Source organism: Amborella trichopoda, chromosome 9 (genome assembly GCF_054954075.1).
Source record: "Amborella trichopoda isolate Santa Cruz 75 chromosome 9, AtrichopodaSantaCruz75HAP2 v2.0, whole genome shotgun sequence".
Classification (NCBI taxonomy): domain Eukaryota; kingdom Viridiplantae; phylum Streptophyta; class Magnoliopsida; order Amborellales; family Amborellaceae; genus Amborella; species Amborella trichopoda.
The window spans coordinates 6,440,982-6,461,554 of NC_142344.1; the positions used below are offsets into that span (position 1 = coordinate 6,440,982).

At 36.7% G+C, this 20,573-nt stretch overlaps 1 protein-coding gene across 11 annotated transcripts; it reads left to right on the top strand.

Annotated features, from left to right (window-relative positions):
• The first annotated feature begins 739 nt into the window (after positions 1-739).
• Positions 740-19,896, top strand: LOC18445544 (Transducin family protein / WD-40 repeat family protein). Of its 11 annotated transcripts, none has more exons than XM_011629235.3 (14): positions 740-960; positions 1,449-1,542; positions 1,743-1,793; positions 2,526-2,632; positions 2,735-2,813; positions 12,631-12,792; positions 12,945-13,043; positions 15,340-15,508; positions 15,605-15,711; positions 15,835-15,974; positions 16,143-16,215; positions 18,984-19,096; positions 19,194-19,311; positions 19,458-19,896. In XM_011629235.3, the coding sequence occupies exons 2-14, from the start codon at positions 1,498-1,500 to the stop codon at positions 19,605-19,607; spliced, it is 1,413 nt and encodes a 470-aa protein (XP_011627537.1). In that variant the 5' UTR covers positions 740-960; positions 1,449-1,497; the 3' UTR covers positions 19,608-19,896. The 11 variants fall into 11 exon arrangements, 10 of the variants coding, with proteins under 10 accessions (XP_011627537.1, XP_011627538.1, XP_020529986.1 ...); XR_016041168.1 differs by having other exon boundaries at positions 838-1,001; positions 15,332-15,508; XM_011629236.3 differs by having other exon boundaries at positions 891-1,020.
• The last annotated feature ends 677 nt before the right edge of the window (positions 19,897-20,573 follow it).

Genomic DNA, 20,573 nt, shown 5'->3' on the forward strand with positions numbered 1-20,573 from the left:
CGCTCCGGAGATTGATTCACTGTTAATAGGCAGTCCAGAATCTAAAAAACGCGTACCGACAAAACTAAGAAGCACTCCGGCGTTTTCTGAATGCACCCCGAATAATGTTCACTGTTAAATAAGCACTCTAGCATATGTAAAATGCACTCCGGCAACATTAGAAAGCACTCTGGCATTTGTTGAAAGCACTCCGGAGATTAGTTCACTGTAAAAAAGCAGTCCGGCATCTGCAAAAAGCACTCCGGCAAAACTAAAAGGCACTCTTGCTTTTATTGAATTCACTTCGGAGATTGATTCACTGTTAATAGCCAATCCGAAATCTAAAAAACGCGTATCGATAAAACTATGAAGCACTCCAGCAATATGTTTCTTGGGTACACAGACACTTTAGTTCGGCGTTTTAGATATTCGATCCGGCATATTGTTTTCTCAAAATCACTTCAGAAAATAATAACTGCGGTCCGGTGTTAATGGAAACTGGGATCCGTCCACATGATTTGATCGCACGTTCAAGGTACAAAAAGGGGTATTTTTGATAAGAAATAAATATTTTTTGGTTGGGGGGGTTTTACTAAAGAAAGTTGGGTTTTTTTTTAAAAAAAGAGTAAAGAAAGATTAGGGTGGGGGGTAGAAGGTCTAAAAAAGGTCATTTTGGGATTTTTTTTGTAATTTTCGCTTGATTCTTTGCCTATAGGAAAAATATGGTCTATTAGAATCACGGTCCAATCAATAGATGAACGGCGATGGAGATAGATAGATACACTACTGGGTCATGCATTGCGCTCCTCTCTCTCCATCACAACACATTCATTAGCTGGACGGCAGTGATGCTTATAACCGTGGGTCTCGGACATGGAGATTTTATTACGTACTACTGAGCACTCATGCCCAAAGCCCCAAACCCTAAACATTGCTAAAGTCCGCATGGACGAAGAACTCTCTCTCTCTCCAGCTCCTCAGGTACTCTCTGTACAACCAGGCATGGAGTTTCTGATGTATTTGTAATCTCGCCAAATGCCCGTATGCTCTGAGTTTATGATTTTTCTGCAATATAAGTTCGCGGTTTCATCTTAAAATCTCTCTCTCTCTCTGCCTCTCTCTAATATCCAATATTTTCAATTTTATCACATTCCACGTTCTCTTATGGTGCTGCTTGTTTTATTTGTCTGTTATTTGCTTATTTATTTTCTTTTAATTTTCTGGTTATTTCCCCTATGTTTTTTTCTCCTTTATAAATACTTCCCACTTAGTAGTTCAGGTTCAGAGTTTTCATCTTCCTCATTTCCTATAATTTATTTGATGAATTATGCGATACTTCATTTGTTTGACTGTTTTCCCTATTTCTTCTGTTGGTTTTTCCTAAATTTCCTTTCTTTTTTTGCTTCCTTCTTCATGTTTTTCACTTCAAAATATAATTTTTTTTATTGATTGTGACGTTTATTTTGCAGTGAATTCTTCAGGTTTAGGTTTTCTCCTCTCTTATTGCACTCTACAATCATGGCCCGTACTCTTAAAAGGAAGAAGATACTCAAGAAATCCAAGGTAATGTCTTTGTTGGTTGATGAGAAGCTCTAATTCTCATTCTCTGTATTGATATATCTATAATTTGCGATTGTCACTTCTTTTATTCATTCTTGAAATCATTCATTGTCTGGAGATCCGAATTGCTATTCTCCTACTTGTTCCGAATTGCTATCATCCCACTTGCGAATTACTCATACTTATGCCATTGTAATTTGCAGGTTAAGAGCAAGGGTGCAAGTTCTTCTAATCCACAACAAAATCCTGCAAAGGCATGTATCCTCTGTGGCATGTACATTTACTCGTTAATTTTGGGGAAATTTATAAAATCACACCAAATCATAACCCAGAGTTGTACCATTTAACATCTCACCCATAGGTTTGAGTTGATAAATTTCAAAATCCATAATGATATCTCATTTCATGGGCTGAAATTTGATAAAAAGAATTATCTATCAAAGGGTACGTGTGAAAAATGTACACACTCTTTCCTCAAAAAAAAATGTTACACGCTCCAACTCTCACGTGTGATTTGATAGGTATGTCTTATTCATAAATTTGATAAGTTTATTTAATTTCAATTGTTTATTCAGAAGCTTACACTAAAGGTCTTTAGTTGTAGTATAGATAAAATCCTGCGTTGCCTATGTGCTTTCAAATTGCTCTACGCTTCTTCTATGAACAATATTTTGATTATAAAATAACAGAGGACATAGACCATGGGATTCTAGTTTGATTTAGGGTCCTGCTTTTGGGAATCTGGGTTGCGATTTTCCATTATTTAATCTGTTGTGAATAATTGATTTTCTTTCATTTTTCAATGAGGTAACTTTTCTTCTTCCAGTGTTTTCTCTGTTTTCGTGTGTTAAAAATCCTTCTCTTGGGTTTTCTAGTATTCTCCCTTTTATTCTTTAGTCAAGTGTTTTTAGCTTCGAAGTAAACTTTGTTCAAATTTTGTATTATATCATATAATTTAATTATTGTCCTTGATTCCCTCGAAATAGGTATGGCAACCGGGTGTAGACATGATAAATGAAGGGGAAGAACTTCAGTTTGACAGATCTGCTTATGATTGTCTTCATGCCTTCAATGTGGGGTGGCCCTGTTTAAGGTTGATGTACTTCATGTTCTCTTGTTGTTTATATAGTTATTGTTGATTTGATACCTTGTTAATATTCATGTATGGTGGCTAACATGAGTATATTTTCCACAGCTTTGACATTATACGTGATGAACAAGGGTTAGTTCGTACTGGATTTCCTCATTCTCTGTACTGTGTTGCAGGCACTCAGGTATTGCTCGCTTTTGACTCCTTGATCTTAAAATTTCCTAGAGGTTGCATGCTACATGCTTGTTTTTGCATTTTTGAAATTATAAGTATCTATTTTTGCTTATTGAAAATGTACTACTGATAGTGAAATTTATGGATATTTCTCAAATTGTTCCATTTTCATATATTTTTTTGAAAGTTTATTGAAATATTCAGTTGATATTATACATGTAAGAAACAACTATATAATTCACACTATATAATAAATATTATGTTTAAATGAGGTCTCACTATTGCTATGGAGCAGCACTATGAATATTGCATGATAATCTATGATTCTATCTACTTTTAAGGTTGAAGATGATATCGGCAAGGCCTTAACCTTCGTCAAACTTCATTCTTCATGTGTTAAAAGATGACACCTACTCATTAGAACAGAAAATAAAAGAGTGGGATTGGAGAAAAGGGGAGTTTGCTGCTTGTAGTTGGATCAGCTCACATGTTCAAGTCGATCAAGTATGACCCAAAAGTCCAAAACTGATCCCATAAGGAATCACACGGTACAAGGTTTTCCATCTTTGGTTGGCATATGATGACAAAGACTGGTTTTATTAGGAGTGAAGAACATATATCAGATGGCCAAAGGGAGACTGACACACACAAAATATACACTAACACACTAGGATGCCCAAAATACCATTGTTATATGCGGCTGCATCAAAGCTGTGCTGCCCCTGGCCTTTTTTCATAGACGTGCCTAGGAAGTTATGCAAGATGTGCCCTCCCAGGTGGCGTGTTGCCTGCATATGCAGGCGCATTACATCATTCCATGTGATTCGGCTGCATGTGCGCACCCTAGTGGGCAGAAAGAATGCCCATGAACATAAGAATGCCCATGAACATGGGTAAATTGTCATTTTCACCCCTTAAAAGAAGGGGGCAGGATCTCTCTCTCTCTCTCTCTCTCTCTTGGGGTGCGTGCGTGGTTAGTGAAACCTCACCATACCCCCCTTCATCCCCCCCCCCCCCCCCCCCCCAAAAAAACAAAAAAAACTTGTTTTTAATTATTTTAAACTTTCTGAAAAACTTTGTAGATTTTTCCTGCAACACCTCGAGTTGAATTTCATGCTATCATTTGAAGGATTTTAATAATCAGGTTTTTGATATTTCAACTTTGAAGAAAACTAGGCCAATTTTTTTTTTTAAAAAAAGACTTCTTTGTGTTTAAATTTTGAAAGAGATTATTGAGTTATGGAGGGTTTCAACCTTGAAGGAGTAAACCCTAATTTGATTACTTTCTTATTTATTTTAGTTATTATCGGACTAAGTTTACGTTCTTCAGTGCTTTGACATAGTATTTTCTATATTATTGAGTTTAATGAATGGATTGGATCATTTGATTTTGTATGTTAACAAAATTAGGCAATAAAGAGAGAAAATCTCTTTGCTTACCCTCTATTGGTGAATCAGATAGCATGTATATTAGGGGCGAGTTCTAAGTTAAAATGCTAGCACATAAATCACGTATTCATGTTGTTCTTTGTATTCTTATATATTTTATAATTTTTTCAGAGTTTTATATCTATTCATTGGAAGTGATGTTCTAGCATCACGGCCTCCTATGCCCATGCTTGATCTTGATGCAGCCTTGCATTTCCAAGCAGAATAGATACAAACGTGGATACTGATAACATGTATACTACTTTGCATTCCTTGAAATCCATGAGACATATTCGAGTATCCTATCTAATACATCTCTAAATTATGTATTATAACTTTCATAACAGAGAAATATATGCATCCAAGACATTGTTACACATATATAGTTTACTAATGATTAGAAGCCTGAACTTGGCCTCAGACTCACTAGGGTCCCAAGCCCTAGTCAGAGGCCGACTTGGCCGAGTTGGCAGTTTGGCATTTGGCTCGGTTGAGTCTGATTAACCATGCAATAAAAATCCGGGACTCGTTCATACTTGCCCGAGCATTAGGGTTATTCATCCAGACCTGGCACCTTGCCGGGTCCGAGTGAGTTGGGTGAGTACAAACCCGATTCACCAATTTTTTAAACACTGTACCAAATCTTTTTTGCTACGCAAAACATTGTACCAAATTGTAAAGTAATATATTATACATATTTTATTTATATTTATAATTATGTAAATTAATTTTTTCAAGTAATTTAGCAATACTTGGTATTAGTACTAGTGTCGACACAGTATGACACCAGAACATGAAGCATTTAGTAGTATCCATGCAACATAGCACACACACACATTGCTATATCTCGTTCCAAGGTACAATGAAGGCAATTTGAATTTGGAGACTTAGGCATCTTTTAAAAGGGAATATTGGAAAGAGAGGTTATAACCTTCGTTGAGCAGCGTAGACTTTGGATGGCTTGGAGACTTCATGCTTGTTACTTATGGTCAGGAATTGGTTTGGGCAACTATTTCAAATGAAGTGGTGAGTGCTGTTGGTTAAATTTTGTTGGAGACAAAACACTTAGTCATTATGGCTTTTACCTAGTTTTCCATGCACCGGATCGGTTTGGTCATGGAGGAACTTTTGGATTCATTTTAAAAATTTACGTTGCATGCAAGTGACTATAATAGTTAGTTAATAGTTAATGCAATGTTCATATCTTTAGTGAGCCATGCAAATGTCATCTACCATTATCTGTTAATGATTTTAGTGGAGAGTCAGTTAAACTGTTCAAAATTATTCTGATGGGGAGTAAATGAAGATTTGTGACTCATAATCTCTGCATTCGAAGAAGGCTTTGTTTGAGGATGCTAGATTGTGGATTGTATGACTTATGTCTTGGTGTTTTGGCCTAAAAGTGAAGAAAAGAGTACACTAGATCGTTACCATTGCAGTGAAGGTGGATCTAGAGTTGGATTACAATCATGGGATTGCCTTTTTGGTTTTACATGTTAGGCAGGATGTGTGTTGATGAAGAAGTTAATGCTTTAGTTCAAGGCTTATTTGTCAATTTACATTTTCTTTCTCCTTATCACAAAATGATTTAAAGGCTCAAATGCCTCCTACCATCCCCCCTCTATTTTTGTTTTTTGCATTTGGGTGGTAGAAGTTGTGCTCTATCCACCGAGTGTGATTCAGGGACCTTCTTTTTTTTGTGGATGTCATCGTATTATAATATGATGCTGACGTGAATTCCTTGATAGAATACAAAATTTTAAAAAAGCAAACGATGATTAGAGATGAAGGAAATAGTTTATGCTTATTACCTGTATTTTGAAGCATGAGGTCAATGTTATGTGGAGTGAGATAGTTGTTGGCATTAAGAAAGTGACAAAAGAAGTTTTATGAGAGACTGGAGGGAGAATAAATTTTGAGGTTATGATAGAGTACCTCGACATGGTCTTTATTGATCTAGAGAAAGCTTATGATAGAGTACCTTGAGATTTAATTTGGTGGTGTTGGAAGAGAAAGGAATATCTAGATATTATATCGACTTGGTGAGAGATATGTATGAGGGAGCAAGCTAACTAGTGGAGAGAAAAGTGAGTTTTCAGTGACAATAGATCTACATCAGGTTTCAATGTTCAGCTCATACCTCTTTATCTTGTAATAATAGGAGTAGAGACGAGGAAGTAGTTAATATTGACAGCAAAAAAATACCAAAAAGAGCTCACTTTCGATATCTGGGTCAATAATCTAAGAAAATGGATAAATTGAGGAAGACATAGCACATAGAATTAGAGTTGAGTGGGCGAAATGGAGACGTGCGAACGGAATTTTATGTGATCGCCGTATACCAGCGAAGCTGAAGGGGAAGTTCTATAGGACAATTGTGAGATCAGCTTTGCTTTATGAGGGCTGAATGTTGGGTGGTTAAGAAGCAACATACCCATAAGATGAGTGTAGCTCAGATGGGGACCTTGAGATGGTTGAGTGGCATGACAAAAAGGGATAGAATTCGTAATGAATACATTCTAGAAAACATAGGTGTGGCTCCAATATGCAATAAGATGAGAGAAAGTAGACTTAGGTGGGCTGGTCATGTGTGGTACAGAGCCAGTACAACACCTATTAGGAGGTGCGAGTTGGTTCAAGTGGAAGGCTTAAAAAAGGCAAGTGGTAGGCCCAAAAGGACATGGTTGCGAGTAGTGAGAAAAAATATGAGGACTTATGGCCTCACTTAAGGTATGACTTTTGACAGAGCAGAATGGCGGATCGGGATTCATGTAGTCGATCCCAAATAGTTGGAAAAAGGCTCTGATGATGATGACACGTATTTGAAAGCATGTGTTGGCATCTTCACTGTATCCGTACTTGAGTATGCATTGGCACTTTTAGTAGAATGCTGTGCACAAAAAATTTCTTTCATTTGAGAATGTATTCGAGGACAAGATCTTTAACCAATCAGCATTTGCAGCACATGAAGTTCTAGACTTTTAGGGCATTTTTTAATAACTAAAATATCCAGTTCTAGAAGTTGGAAGTTCCAGTTTACTGTGGCTCTTCCTTGTTTGTTAACAATAAGTTCTGGGTTGCCAAAAAGTGAGAATCTGCTGTTTCCATCCCTCCATGGAAGTTCGCTTATCCTATTTTTTAGAAAGTTGACCTCTCACCTTCTTTTTTGCTTCTCATGTTTCTCTAACTCTTTTTGTCTCTAGCCACGCTCTTCTCTCTCTAAATTCTTTCTTTCTTACCATGCCTTTTCTCTCTTAGCCTCTCTTTCTCTCTAAATGTGCCTTTTCCCTCTGTAGTACCTCTGTCTCTCTAAGCACTCCCTTTCTTCCTCTAGCTCTTTTATCCCTAATCATGCACTTTCTTTCTAACTCCTCTCTCTCTCTCCCCCTTTCTCTTACCAACAATGTTCCTCTCCCTCTCTTTAAGTCCTTTCTCATTAATCGTGCCTTTTCTCTTTCTTACTGTGCCCATTCTCTCTTATTGTATCCTCTCTCTAACTGTATCCTCTCTCTCTCCCCTCCTCTCTCTCTGTCTATGAAGCCATCTATGTGAAGCTTCTTTAGATCATTGTGAAGCCTGATCTTTTGTATTCGAGACCTTCCAGACAGGTTGCCAAACAAGTATTCCAGAATTTCCGGATATCAACAGTTGTAGCTTCCACGAAACTGGAACTTTCAGGTTGTAGAGAATCCTCAGTTTCTAGTGGTGATTGCTGAACTAGTTATTGATGTCTCTCAGAGTTTACTGATTGCAAAAGTAGTCATTTATTATTGCGATGCTGCATTTTCATTAATTGATGAGAAGACCTTTGTCACTTGTTTATACTTGAAGTTTAATGATAAAGTATGGTTGCTTACCATTGGGAGGTTCATATCTGGATTTTGAACAACATCCTCAAGCAACCATGTTATCGCCATGTCATGGTTTACTGATGCGGGGAAATTTGAGGGAAACAATAAAATCAGCAAGAAACAAGCCAAACACAAGCACAAGTCGAAAAAACCTAGGGTTTCTTCTCTATACCCCAAGCTAGGGTTCCAAAAGCCTAAGCTTTTCTCTTTTTCAATTTTTAAAAATCATGTGCAATTGACCTTGTCAAGGCTCTACACACCTTATATATTATAATTCAATGTTCAAGGACATTACATGTCCATATAATGATTAAAATGACCTATATATCCTAACTTAAACTTAAATTTCGTAAAGACAAATTTACCCTGTGAATAGTACTTGTGAACAATACTCATGAATAGTACTTGTGAATAGTTCCCATGAAATAAACAAAAAAAATATAAAAACCCTAGAATCCCTAAAAAACTAAAAGCCCTAGAAATAAGCCCTAAAAGCAAACTATAATATACATCCTTTAAAGTTGAATAAAAATAAAGAACAAGAACAATTTTGCCCTCCATTGTTCTCTCCTGGTTGGAGAGAACTTGTCCTCAAGTTTTGAAGTGTGCTAAGATGAAACTGGCGTTAATTAAAAACCCTAGAGTCCCAAAAAAAAACTATAAACCCTAGAAATAAGCCCTATAATCAAACTATAATATACATCCTTTAAAGTTGAATAAAAATAAAGAATAAGAACAAGTTTTTCCTCTATCATTCTCCCCTGGTTGGAGAGAACTCGACCTGTTTTGAAGTGTGCTAAGATGAACTTGGCATGAATCCGACAACTTTCTTCAACTCGTATATTGCAAACATGATCCTGGGACTTGTGGTTTGCTACATTGATGAAAATACGATGATCATGCATTGGAATTGAGAAACCCTCGAGGAAAGCGTCGCTATATGTCGATAGAATATTTTTAATCACACAAACTTGTTGAATTTGCATCACTTCAGTCATGTAACCCTATTGAATTTTCCAAGATTCAGCTCTAGAACATTGCACGAGTGCATCTTTGAGATTAGCGATTAAACCAACAACTTCACCCTTTTCCAAAATATCTTCACCATCATTGTGATCCTTATTGTATATCGGATCTCCTGGATAACCTTGTTGTTCATCTGAGTATATATTGAAGATTGGTGGTGAATTCTGATCTACAATTTGTTGACTTTCCATGCAATCAGTGTCAAAATAAAACATTTCATCCTCAAAATCGAAAACCCTAGAGTGATGTTCTCCACATCTAGGTCTTCACGCTATCCTCATCACTCGACTCTACACACAAAGCACATGAAGAGGCTCGTACTTGAGATCCTCTTAGGCTGAAAAATCACCGTCTTGCACATTATTGAGGCTCACAAACTGCGGTGCCAGCTGCTGTCCTTGCCTTTGAAGTTCCTCTATTTTGTTATCTATGGGGTCATGGAGTGGATCTACGAAAACTCCCTTTCTACCGCTCCTTCTCGTTGCCATAGATACGCCGAAATCACCAACCCTAGACAAATAATCAACAAAAATTGGTGAAATCAACAAGATCTAGGTTTTGGCAAAATTTTGGCCAAAATCAGCAAACCTTAGACCCCGCAATAACTTCCCCTCTTGTTTTTGACCTAGGGCACTAAAAAACGTGGTGCTACAGTAATTTCGTACGTGCTATAGTAACTTTTGTACTTGGTATAATAGCTTCCATGTAGAGTGCGGGCTCTGATACTACTTGATGTAGGGAAATTTGAGGGAAACAATAAAATCAACAAGAAACAAGCCAAACACAAGCAAGGAAACAGGCTTGTGTCGAGACGGTACAGGCTAGGTTTTCATAGCCCAACGTCTTTAGTTCCATTCCTATGTGTAACCTTGTACAAAAAACAAAGAAAAAAAAAGCCAAACACAAGCACAAGTTGAAGAAACCTAGGGTTTCTTCTCCACATCCCAAGCTAGGGTTCCAAAATCCTAAGCTTTTATCTTTTTTAATTTCTAAAAATCATGTACCCTCTCCAGGCCCCACACACCTTATATATTATAATTTAATGCTCAAGGAACATTGCATGTCCATACAATGAGTAAAATGACCTATATATCCTAACTTAAACTTAAATTTCACAATGACAAATGTACCCTTGTGAATAGTACTCATGAATAGTACTTGTGAATAGTTCCCATGAAATAAACAAAAAAATATAAAAACCCTAGAATCCCAAAAACAAACTAAAAACCCTAGAAATAAGCCCCTAAAAGCGAACTATAAATATACATCATTTAAAGTTGAATAAAAATAACGAATAAGAACAAATTTTCCCTCCATCATTTAGCTGTTGTTTCTGCTTGTGGTTATTGTACTTCTGAACTTCATAAGTTATTTAAAATTGATATTATTAGGTTCAGCTCATATGTAGTTTTAAATTCTTGATTGAATACACTTTACTCAATGTTCCATTGACTAAATTGATTGTGCTTGGGCTTAATTGACTAGCTCTTGATAATTGCAATGCCACATCCCTTGTTAGATTCCTACAACTCAACTAAAAAAAAAACAAAAAGAAAATCTTAATTTGTTACTTGTGGTTTGTTCTTGGTCCATATTGCACAACTACTTCCATTTGAAGTAGAAACCATAGTTACCAAGATTCAAGACCGGATTGATCGGTCTCTAGTCAAGAGTAAAAACCGGGTTTGGTCAGAAACCAATGAAAACCAGTGTTTGACTAGTTTTAGTTGTTTTGACCGGTTGGTTTCGACCAGTTTAACCGGCAATCAAAATTGGCTGTATTTTTTTTCCTAATATATTACATATTTTTGAACTATTCTTCATTTTTTTTTTGTATTACCTATTTTTGAACTATTTTTCATTTTTTTCTTAAGATTTCTAAAATCTGGGTAAACCAATTCAATCTGCAGGTGAACCGGTTTTGATTGTCTAGACCCCTCACCATCCAGTCCGATCCTGATAATACTGGTAGAAACATTGCAAAGCAACACTAAACTAAGCAAAAGGATATAAGTGTTGCTATTAGCCAATAACAATATGAATGCCATCTGAAGAAGGATAAAATGCACTCCTTCAAACGAAAATATGGTTAGTTATTTGATCTGTAGTCAAATTGGCTGCCCTTGGTATGTGAAAAACATGTGAAACTTGTTTAGACACCACAATGTCTATTTTCTTTTTTAGTGGTTGGCACTTAACTTAATTTCCAAATTGATGTACAAGTAAGTGCGTATCTTTTCTCAAATACAACAGCTCTTTTCTTAAAGGAAAAAGTTTATATAGAGACGAGGCTCTAAACAATCAAATTGGAGCCCACCTCACAAATTTCACTAGAAGAGGTTGTTTTGATACTCAATTATCCTCAAATTGATAATCTCGACATCAAGATACATGGACACGAGAAAAAATGGATTTCAAGTTTTGGAAATAGTGCATTTGTAATGCATTTTTGGACTGTCAATTTTCAAGATTTTCAAGCTTTCATAGATTTGCTCGAGCTACACTATTTTTGAAACTTTAAATTTTATAATTAAAGATGAAAATATATTTGAAGGCTGTCACAAAGATTTCCAGTGTTAAAACCACATTTCTCGACACTATTTGAAGGTGGGCTTTACTTTGATTGTTTAGAGCCTCGGCTCTATACAAACCACACCCTTTCTTAAATAAGTGTATATCTCTTGACACCACAAAGTCTGTATTTTGTAATATTCTGAAATACACGACCCTTTTATTGGGGGAAGAACATTCTCCTTTGAGCAATGAATCACACTGAATCCACCACTTTTTTTCATGACATGATGTCATTGCTGGCCAATATGCATTCACTTTGAACAATGCTTTATCTGGCGCAGATCAAATCCACCTAAGTCATAGTGTTTTAGTTATTTTCCAATTATGACAGTTCCATTGGTGGCCAGAAGGTTTGTGTCAAGTTGCACACAAGGTATTCACTGCTCATCTATACTTATTACAAAATTCAGGTTTGGGATTATCGCCTCTATGTGTCTATGTGTGAGTTTTTTGTTCTTAGATGCCCCTATTTAAATAAGTTAATTCCATGAAAAAGATGACTTCTTTGCTTCTTATTTTAAATTTTATCGTACTCTCATCTAAAACCCTTGATTTTCTAAAAGTGAATGTTTTTTTTTTCAATGACGACATTAAGTGCAAGTTAGACACATGTATTGCTTTCATAAATATATTCATTATAAAGAAATGCTGTCATAAATATATTTGAAGTTAAAATATTCAGTTTTATCTTTTTTCCTTTTCAAAATTTATTACCATTAGATCATCTTTCCAGAAATGCTGACCTTATCCTAGGTATTTTATTTCCAATACATCAATGATCTCTCTCTTAAATATGAATGCATCACATGGGTTGAAGGCTAGCGAATTATTATGTCTAAGTTGAATTTCAGTGTGTTTTGGCATATGCGATGCACTTTCTCTATCTTTCAGTGTCCACTTCTATTCGCCGTTCCATTTAGCTAATTTAGTCTTATCCTTACTTTCCAGGCTGAGGACGCTTCAAGCAACTCGATCGGAATTGTTAGGCTGTCTAACATATCAGGAAAAAAGCGTAATTTGGTGCCCATGCAATCAGATGATAATGAAAGTGAAAGTGACAGTGATAGCAGTAGCGACGAAGAAGATGAGGATTCCAAACCTGTGATGCAGGCAAGCTCTGTTTGCCATCTTTTTAATTTTACACCTTTCCAGGGAATCTCATTTAAGTATGCTTTCCAAATTGCCTTTAATGTGAATAGTGCTCACAGAAACAATCTAATTAAATCACATGATTATTTTTTTATTTTTTTTGTGATTTCCAGTTGAGGATGGTGGCTCATCAAGGATGTGTTAATCGCATACGTTCAATGATGCAAGAACCACACATATGTGCAACATGGGGGGAAAATGGGTATGTGCAGGTGAGTTTACATGTAACTTCTAAATTTCTTTGTTTGAAGTGTACTGGTACTGCAGTCTTGTTTATGAATTGTATATGATTTACATTAGTGTCATTGCTATGGTTGCATTTTCAATAGGAAATTTGACCATATCCCCAGTGCTACAGCTAGATGTGTACGGTTGCTTCTTTAGGTTGCTTCTTAGTAGTTGTTTATGGTTGAACAAGATGGTGAGACCATGAAACATTGCCTGTGACTACTATCAAATTGACATACCTGTGTGTCTTGTACGGCTGCCCACTTAATGATTGGATCTTCTCTATCCATACATCTTCCCCAATCAAAGAATGGGCAACATTTCCTTTTGTAATCAACCATCCATACCATGAACTCAGAGGCTCCTGAATCAGAATATCATGTTAAATAAATCTTTTTGAACGAACATCACCTTACATAATCAAACATGAATTTTATTAAGTGCATGGGAACATTACAAAGGGTATTAGGTTTGAGTCGTAGATGTGCTATGGTGATGAGCTGCTTTAATACTTCCTTTGATCAGTAGGTCATATTAATAATTCAACATTTTTAGTTGTACTTGAAATTTCTCTCCCACGAATTTTTTGTTTACATAATATCATGCTCACTGGCGCAATATCCCAATGTAGATGTCACAACATCTAGCTACTCACCTCTAGTGGGTTATTGATATTAATGGAGTAGACAACAGTTGCATATGAAGTGGATACATTATATCTTAGGAGTCGCGTAAAGCTTAAATTTGGTTGTATTGCTGGAGGCACTCTTGTTCTTGTGGGATTTGGAGGTTGATTGAGATTATCGATGGTGCTACATTGAAGTGCCATGTGGGGCCTGGGGTTATTGATAATCACATTGAGGCAGAAACTATGGAAATTTCAGAAGGCCATTGTATTTGGTACTCTGTATGATGTACCTTGTAAGGACAGGGTCATCTAGGTGATTCTCTAAATATAACTACTTATCTTGGGGGGAGTTCCCTTTATCATGGAGGCTGGTAAGGATATATTTGGAGATTAATGAGAGGCAATACAGGGAATGCTAGGATGGCTAGCATTGGAGTGGCAAATAGCCAAATAGAGGGGATGGCTAGTACTAGATAATAAACTTTTGAAACCTTCATTTTCACATCATCATCATAACGTAAGTCCAGGATTCCTGGTAAGATATGACAAAGTTTTATGTTGGCTGCCTACTTAATGCAACCCACCTCCTTTACCCGAGGTTGGAACGCGTTAAGGGAAAGTTTAAGGTCCTCACCCTTGTTAGATATTTTTCAGATAGATCTAATGATGTCATATTAGTTTGTATCTTTTGTCAAAGCTACTTTGAAACTACCAAGGCTTGGATCCCATGAGCATACCCTGGAATACGTAAGGTCTAGGGAATGCATTAAACAAATGTTATCAGGACTAGACTGGTCATCGGACCGGTGAGGGGTTTGGTCAACCAGTTTGACCGGAATTTAAAAATATTAAAAAAAAATACTTGAATAATAGTTCAAAATATGCGAATATTATAAGAAAAGTTGCCCACCTTGTTTGACTGGTTGAACTGGTCGAAATTAGCTGGTAGAACCGGTCAAACACTTGTTTTGGTCGATTTTTTACCAAACCTGGTTTTTACTCTTGATCAGACCAGCCAAGGCACTAGTTGACAATCTGACCGTTTGGACTGCGGGTTTTGTCTGATCTTGATAACTACGATTGAAACTTTGGTGCTACGAAGGTGGTGTAACCTGTAGTGGCTTGATACTTCTAGTTGTAGTGATGATAAATTGCTGATTTTTTTTTTCATTTGTTAGTATTGATGGATGCACACGAGGCCAACCAACCATGAATTCATTCCCCTATCAAAGCCTTTCTAACATGCCCACTGGTACATGTACTAGTGGCCACAAGTTCACTGTAACGTCGGATGTTACCCTGCACTCATCTTAACCTTAAAATGTCAAATATCACTCTGACCTGATTGCTCGTCCCTCTAAGGCTACTCCAAAGTACATTCCACTAGTTTGTTGGAAGCTTGGTATTGCCTCACTATGGTGTGTTCCGTTAGTAACTACATATTGGTATTTTCTATCATGCATTTTCTAGCCTAGTTGGTATTTTATTCTATGCCATTTATCCAAGGATATTTTGGTCATTTTGTCTGGGGCGGATGGTGCATGTGCCTTTGGACTACCATATAACAGTCCATTGGAATATGTTGTACTTCCTCATTTTTAATTCTCTTACGTTCTTTGCCATCAAGACATATATGTGCTCTAGCTGTGCAGGTGTGGGATTTCAGATCCCATCTTAATTCTTTAGCTGCAAGCGATCCAGAAGTAAGCACGGGTGCTTGTGCCACTATTCGTCAGGCTCCTCTACATATTTTTACTGGCCATAAAGATGAGGGCTACGCTTTGGACTGGAGTTCTATCACTCCTGGGAGGCTTCTCTCTGGTATTTACTTTTTTTAATCTTGTGGAGCTCATGTGAAATTATTGGTATCAATAGATAAAGTTCTAATACTTATGTTAAATTAATGTTTTTGAACAGGTGATTGCAAGAGTTGTATTCATCTGTGGAATCCTACATCTGGTGGAAAATGGGCAATAGACAAAGAACCATTTAAGGGGCATTCAGCAAGTGTGGAAGATCTCCAAGTATGAGTTCTACTTTGTGCCGCTATTTTGCTTCTTCTGAAGTTTTAAGCTGTTATATTATTCTTTGGTTATTTTAGTACTCCTGCCTTACCTGTCCTACCTTTTCCATCTTCGTATGTACAGTGGAGCCCTACAGAGGGAGATGTATTTGCTTCATGTTCTGTCGATGGTCGGGTGGCTATATGGGATGCTCGAGTACGGAATCAACCAGCAGTTTCTGTGAAGGCGCACAATTCCGATGTCAACGTCATCTCATGGAACCGGTAAGCCTTTTTTTTTTTTCCCTTTTTTGGCCTCTTTTTTGGATTTGTGATTGTTGACTATTTATATTGTGAATGAGTATTCATTATCACTGGGGTTTGCATGTTTTTCAGTTGATTTTGCAATCCTTTGGTTACTAGTTCATATTTTCTGTTTAACATCTGGTGCAGGCTGGCTAGCTGTATGATAGCTTCTGGAAGTGATGATGGCAGCCTTTCCATTTGGGATCTTAGATCATTCAAGGTTTGACCTCTCTCTCTGTCTCATATTTTACCAAGGGCAGAAATGCCCTCGGCTGAAAGTTATATGGCCCCTTTTCTTCCCATTTGAGGGAAAATATAAGATTAAACCCAGATTTTTTCATTCTTTTATTTTTATTGATTTTTATGTTATTAGTTTTGTTGTTCAATATTCATGGTGGTTGACGTGGAGCGGTAATACACTCCATCTGGGGCCTGGTGTTGCATATGTCGCATAAAGACACTTGTTGATATATGACAGTCAAAAAATTATGAAGAGCTCCATAGATGAGCTCAAACTTGGGACCTCTTGCACTGGAGCTGCAGACTCTACCACTCCATTTTGTTCATGTGGAAAGGAAGAAACGCACACACGCATACACATATGAACCTTGTTGTTCTGTTCAAAATAATGAGAGTACGAATGTGTCGTGATGACAATGACATGAAATCATCATTGGCCATGGGCAATGGCATTGTGGAATTTGAGTCCCCGTCTCCCTTATAGTGTCTTTGAGTCATTCACATGGATAATTGTTCTGGTCAGTGTTTTAGAATCAGGAATTGGGTCAGGACTTGATGGGGTCCTGACTCCGAGTTAGCTGATCCAACTCATGCTTCAGAACAAGTCCCAGTCGACTCGGTTTAGAAATTAACCGGAAGTCGAAAAATAAAAAGGTAAGAATCAGGGGAATTCCTCAGTTCTGCCTCTGGACATCTAGGGTCCTGATCCGAGCTGGCTTGAGTGAGTTGTCTTGGCCTGGCGATTTGTAATCACTGGTTCTACTTAGGTTCTTTTTGTGATAATGTGATGTTATTCTTCCTCTGTGTCACTGCACATTCACACCCAAACAACAACACATCCTCACAGCTTCACAGGCACAAGTAGTATCACTGTGGAATTTGAATCCCTGATCTCGTGTCACCATACATGGATGCTTGTTCTAATCAAGTTCTTTATGTGAGGAAAACGGGCTTGAGTCAAGACGGTTGACACTAGGTTTTCATAGCCCAACGTTGCAAGTTTTATTCCTATGTAACCTTGTCCCAACAAAAAAGTCAGGTTCTTTACGTGATCATGTAAGGTCATTCTCATGCTGTATCACTGCATTCTCACACAAACAACCACAACCATTCTCACAAACTTCACAGGCACAGATAGTATCATTTTGAACAAAGAACAGCTTATAGATTTCCATGTAGATATATATATATATATATATATATATATATATATATATATATATATATATATATATATATATATATATATATATATATATATGGGTTATGTTAGGGTGCTCACACTATAGAGTTATTTATCGTTGTACTCAATAAAATTTGGACACTTTTATACCCTTGTTTTGTATATATGGCATTCTTTTAATAAAGGTATTTTTGGTCATTAAGAGAGGTGTGAACTTATCGACATGGGGTGTGACATCACCCACATGGGGCACACTAGTGGCATTTAATGTCCATGTTAGTGATGTCACACCTCTCCTAATGACCAAAAATACCCATATTAAAAAAAGTTCTATGTACAAAGCAAGGGCATATATGTGTCTAAATTTTACTGAGTACAATAATAAATTACTCCATAGTATGAGTACCCTAACATAACCCTATAATATATATATATGGGAAATGTTGGCGTAGGCCCAACGGCGATCCAATGATCACGATTGTATTTTGTATTTGAATTTTAAATTTTTTATATTGATCCAAATCACTTGAAATTTTGGGTATGTGTTATTAAAAAATATTAGAATCTAATAAAAATATCAAAAAATCTTTTGTGAAAAATAAATTGACCAAAATACCCCCAAAATATTGCGGGTGTATTTTCGTCAATTTATATTTTACGAATTTTTTTTTAAATATTTTTATTAGGTGTGCGTTGATGAGAAGAATAGATGCCTAAAATTTCACATGATTTGGATTTGTAGAGAAAAAACTTAAAATTCAAATACGTAATGAGGTCGTGTCTATCAGATCGACCCATATTGAATCTGAGCCGTTGGGCCTATATGTAGTTGTAGGTTAGTGGGCCTACGTGTGTGTATATATATATATATATATATATATATATATATATGTATGTATGTATGTATGTATGTATGTATGTATGCGTGCGTGTGTGTGTCTAAGAAAAAACTGGAAAATCCATCTTTTTCCCAAAAATCCTGGTATTTCTCGTCGTTTTGTTAATGGGCCACCTCGAACTAGAGGGGCCCAGCTAGGAGCCACCTCCCTTATTAATACATTGTTTAATTAGCAGGAATTAGGATGGAAAGAAACTGTATAAAACTTCCTTTACAACACCTTCCTATTTGATAAGTCTTATTCCTGCTCTGCATGGAAGTTTTCGAAAATGCCTAGCTTTTCTATTTTACATATAAGCATCAAATTATGAATGACGAATTTTGTTGTTGCAGGCTTTGCGCCATTAACCATTTAATCCAAACTGCAAACTTTATCATCATTGCAATCATTACTAGACTAATAAAAAAAAATTATATATTTGTTATCATTGTTATAAGTAAAACTAAGAAAATTGACTTTTGAATAAAACAGGATTCTCAGCAATCATTTAATTAGTTGAATGTTTCTTCCATTAGCCTATTTATATCAAATTTACTACCAGCTAAAAGAAATTTCATTTCGGTGTTCTGTTCTGCGTGATTTTCATAAACCTTCCTTTTATGCTCATGCTGAATGTCAGAGATGTGTATGGTCGACTCTTTTCTTTTTTTACTTTGTGTGTATCAGGAGGACTCTTTTGTAGCTCATTTTCAATATCACAAGCAGCCAATCACATCAATTGAGTGGAGTCCTCACGAAGCATCCACATTGGCAGTTTCATCGTCAGATGATCAGCTAACGTAAGCCCTCCTTTCTTGTACAAAACCTCATCAAAGTAACAAAACTGGCTTTGATGCTCTCTCACTATCTTTCATATTTGTATATTGCCAAAACCAGGATTTGGGACCTCTCCTTGGAAAGGGATGCAGAAGAAGAAGCTGAGTTTAAAGCTAAACTGAAACAGCAAGCAGATGCCCCGGAGGACTTACCACCACAACTGCTCTTTGTTCATCAGGTTTGTTTTTGTTGGTTCTTAACTGCTGTTTCCATCATGTAATTGTAGGCCTTCTGTTAGAGATAGAGAGCGGGTGATGTGGGGGGTTATATTTTGGTTCTGTGAAGCCGATGATATTTCTTGTCCAACTGTTGGGTTTGTTGCAGGGTCAGAAAAGCTTGAAGGAATTGCATTGGCATGGCCAAATTCCAGGAATGCTATTGTCAACAGCTCACGATGGTTTCAACGTTTTCATACCGTCGAATGTGGAGATGACTCTCCCCGAGTTAACTGGAAGTCTCAGCAAACTTGGTTAATTCTCTCCCTCACTCTCTCTCTCTCTCTCTCTCTCTCTCTCTCTCTCTCTCCTTTCCAAGGGTCCTGCCTCCCCCTTCTCTCAGTATGTATTTGTAATGTGCATCTGTTCCCAAGGTTTTGTGGCCTTGGCAATTCTACAGTTGATTTGGCTTTGGTTTAGAGGAAGACAGTAGTATGCTCAAGAGCAAAAAGTTTTGATCTTTGTCGATGTGTACTGTGGGAACAAATAAGCTTGTGTTAATATGCGAACAAATAAGCTTAAGTAATGCTTAAATTTTTTGCTCTCTCCACGGTGGATTCTCCAACAAAAAGAAATTTAAACTATGTTTAGGTTCTTCTGATTAAATGTGTTGGGTCTCGTTCTCTCTAGATTATTCTGATTAAATTTGTTGGGTCTCTCTCTCTAGATTGTTCTGATTAAATTTGTTGGGTCTCTCTCTCTCTCTCCAGATTGGTCGGTCTCATTAAATTTGTTGGGTCTCTCTCATGCGACGCATATTTCTGTGGACGAGCCAACTTTTTCAAAATACGATTGTTTTGGTGTCATAGTCGTAGGTTTGCCTACCAGTACACAATAACATTAATGGACACGTGCATGGTGCTGAATTTCCATTTGAATGTTTTCATGTTAGGTGTTCCTTTTAGGGAAACATTTATATACAACGGAGGCTCTAAACAATCAAATTTGTGCCTACCTCAAAACTCACTCACTAGAAGAGGTTGTTTTGATGCCCAAATATCTTCAAATTGATCATCTTGACATTGAGATGCATAGATATGAGAAAAAAATGGATTCCAAGTTTTGGAAATAGTGCGTTTTGTAACTCATTTTTGGAAAGTCAATTTTCAATATTTTTAAGTGCTTATAAATCTGTCAATCTACACTATTTTGAAGCTTTAAACTTTATAAATAAATCTAGAAATAATTTTAAGGCTAACAAAGATTTTCAGTATTGAAACCTAAA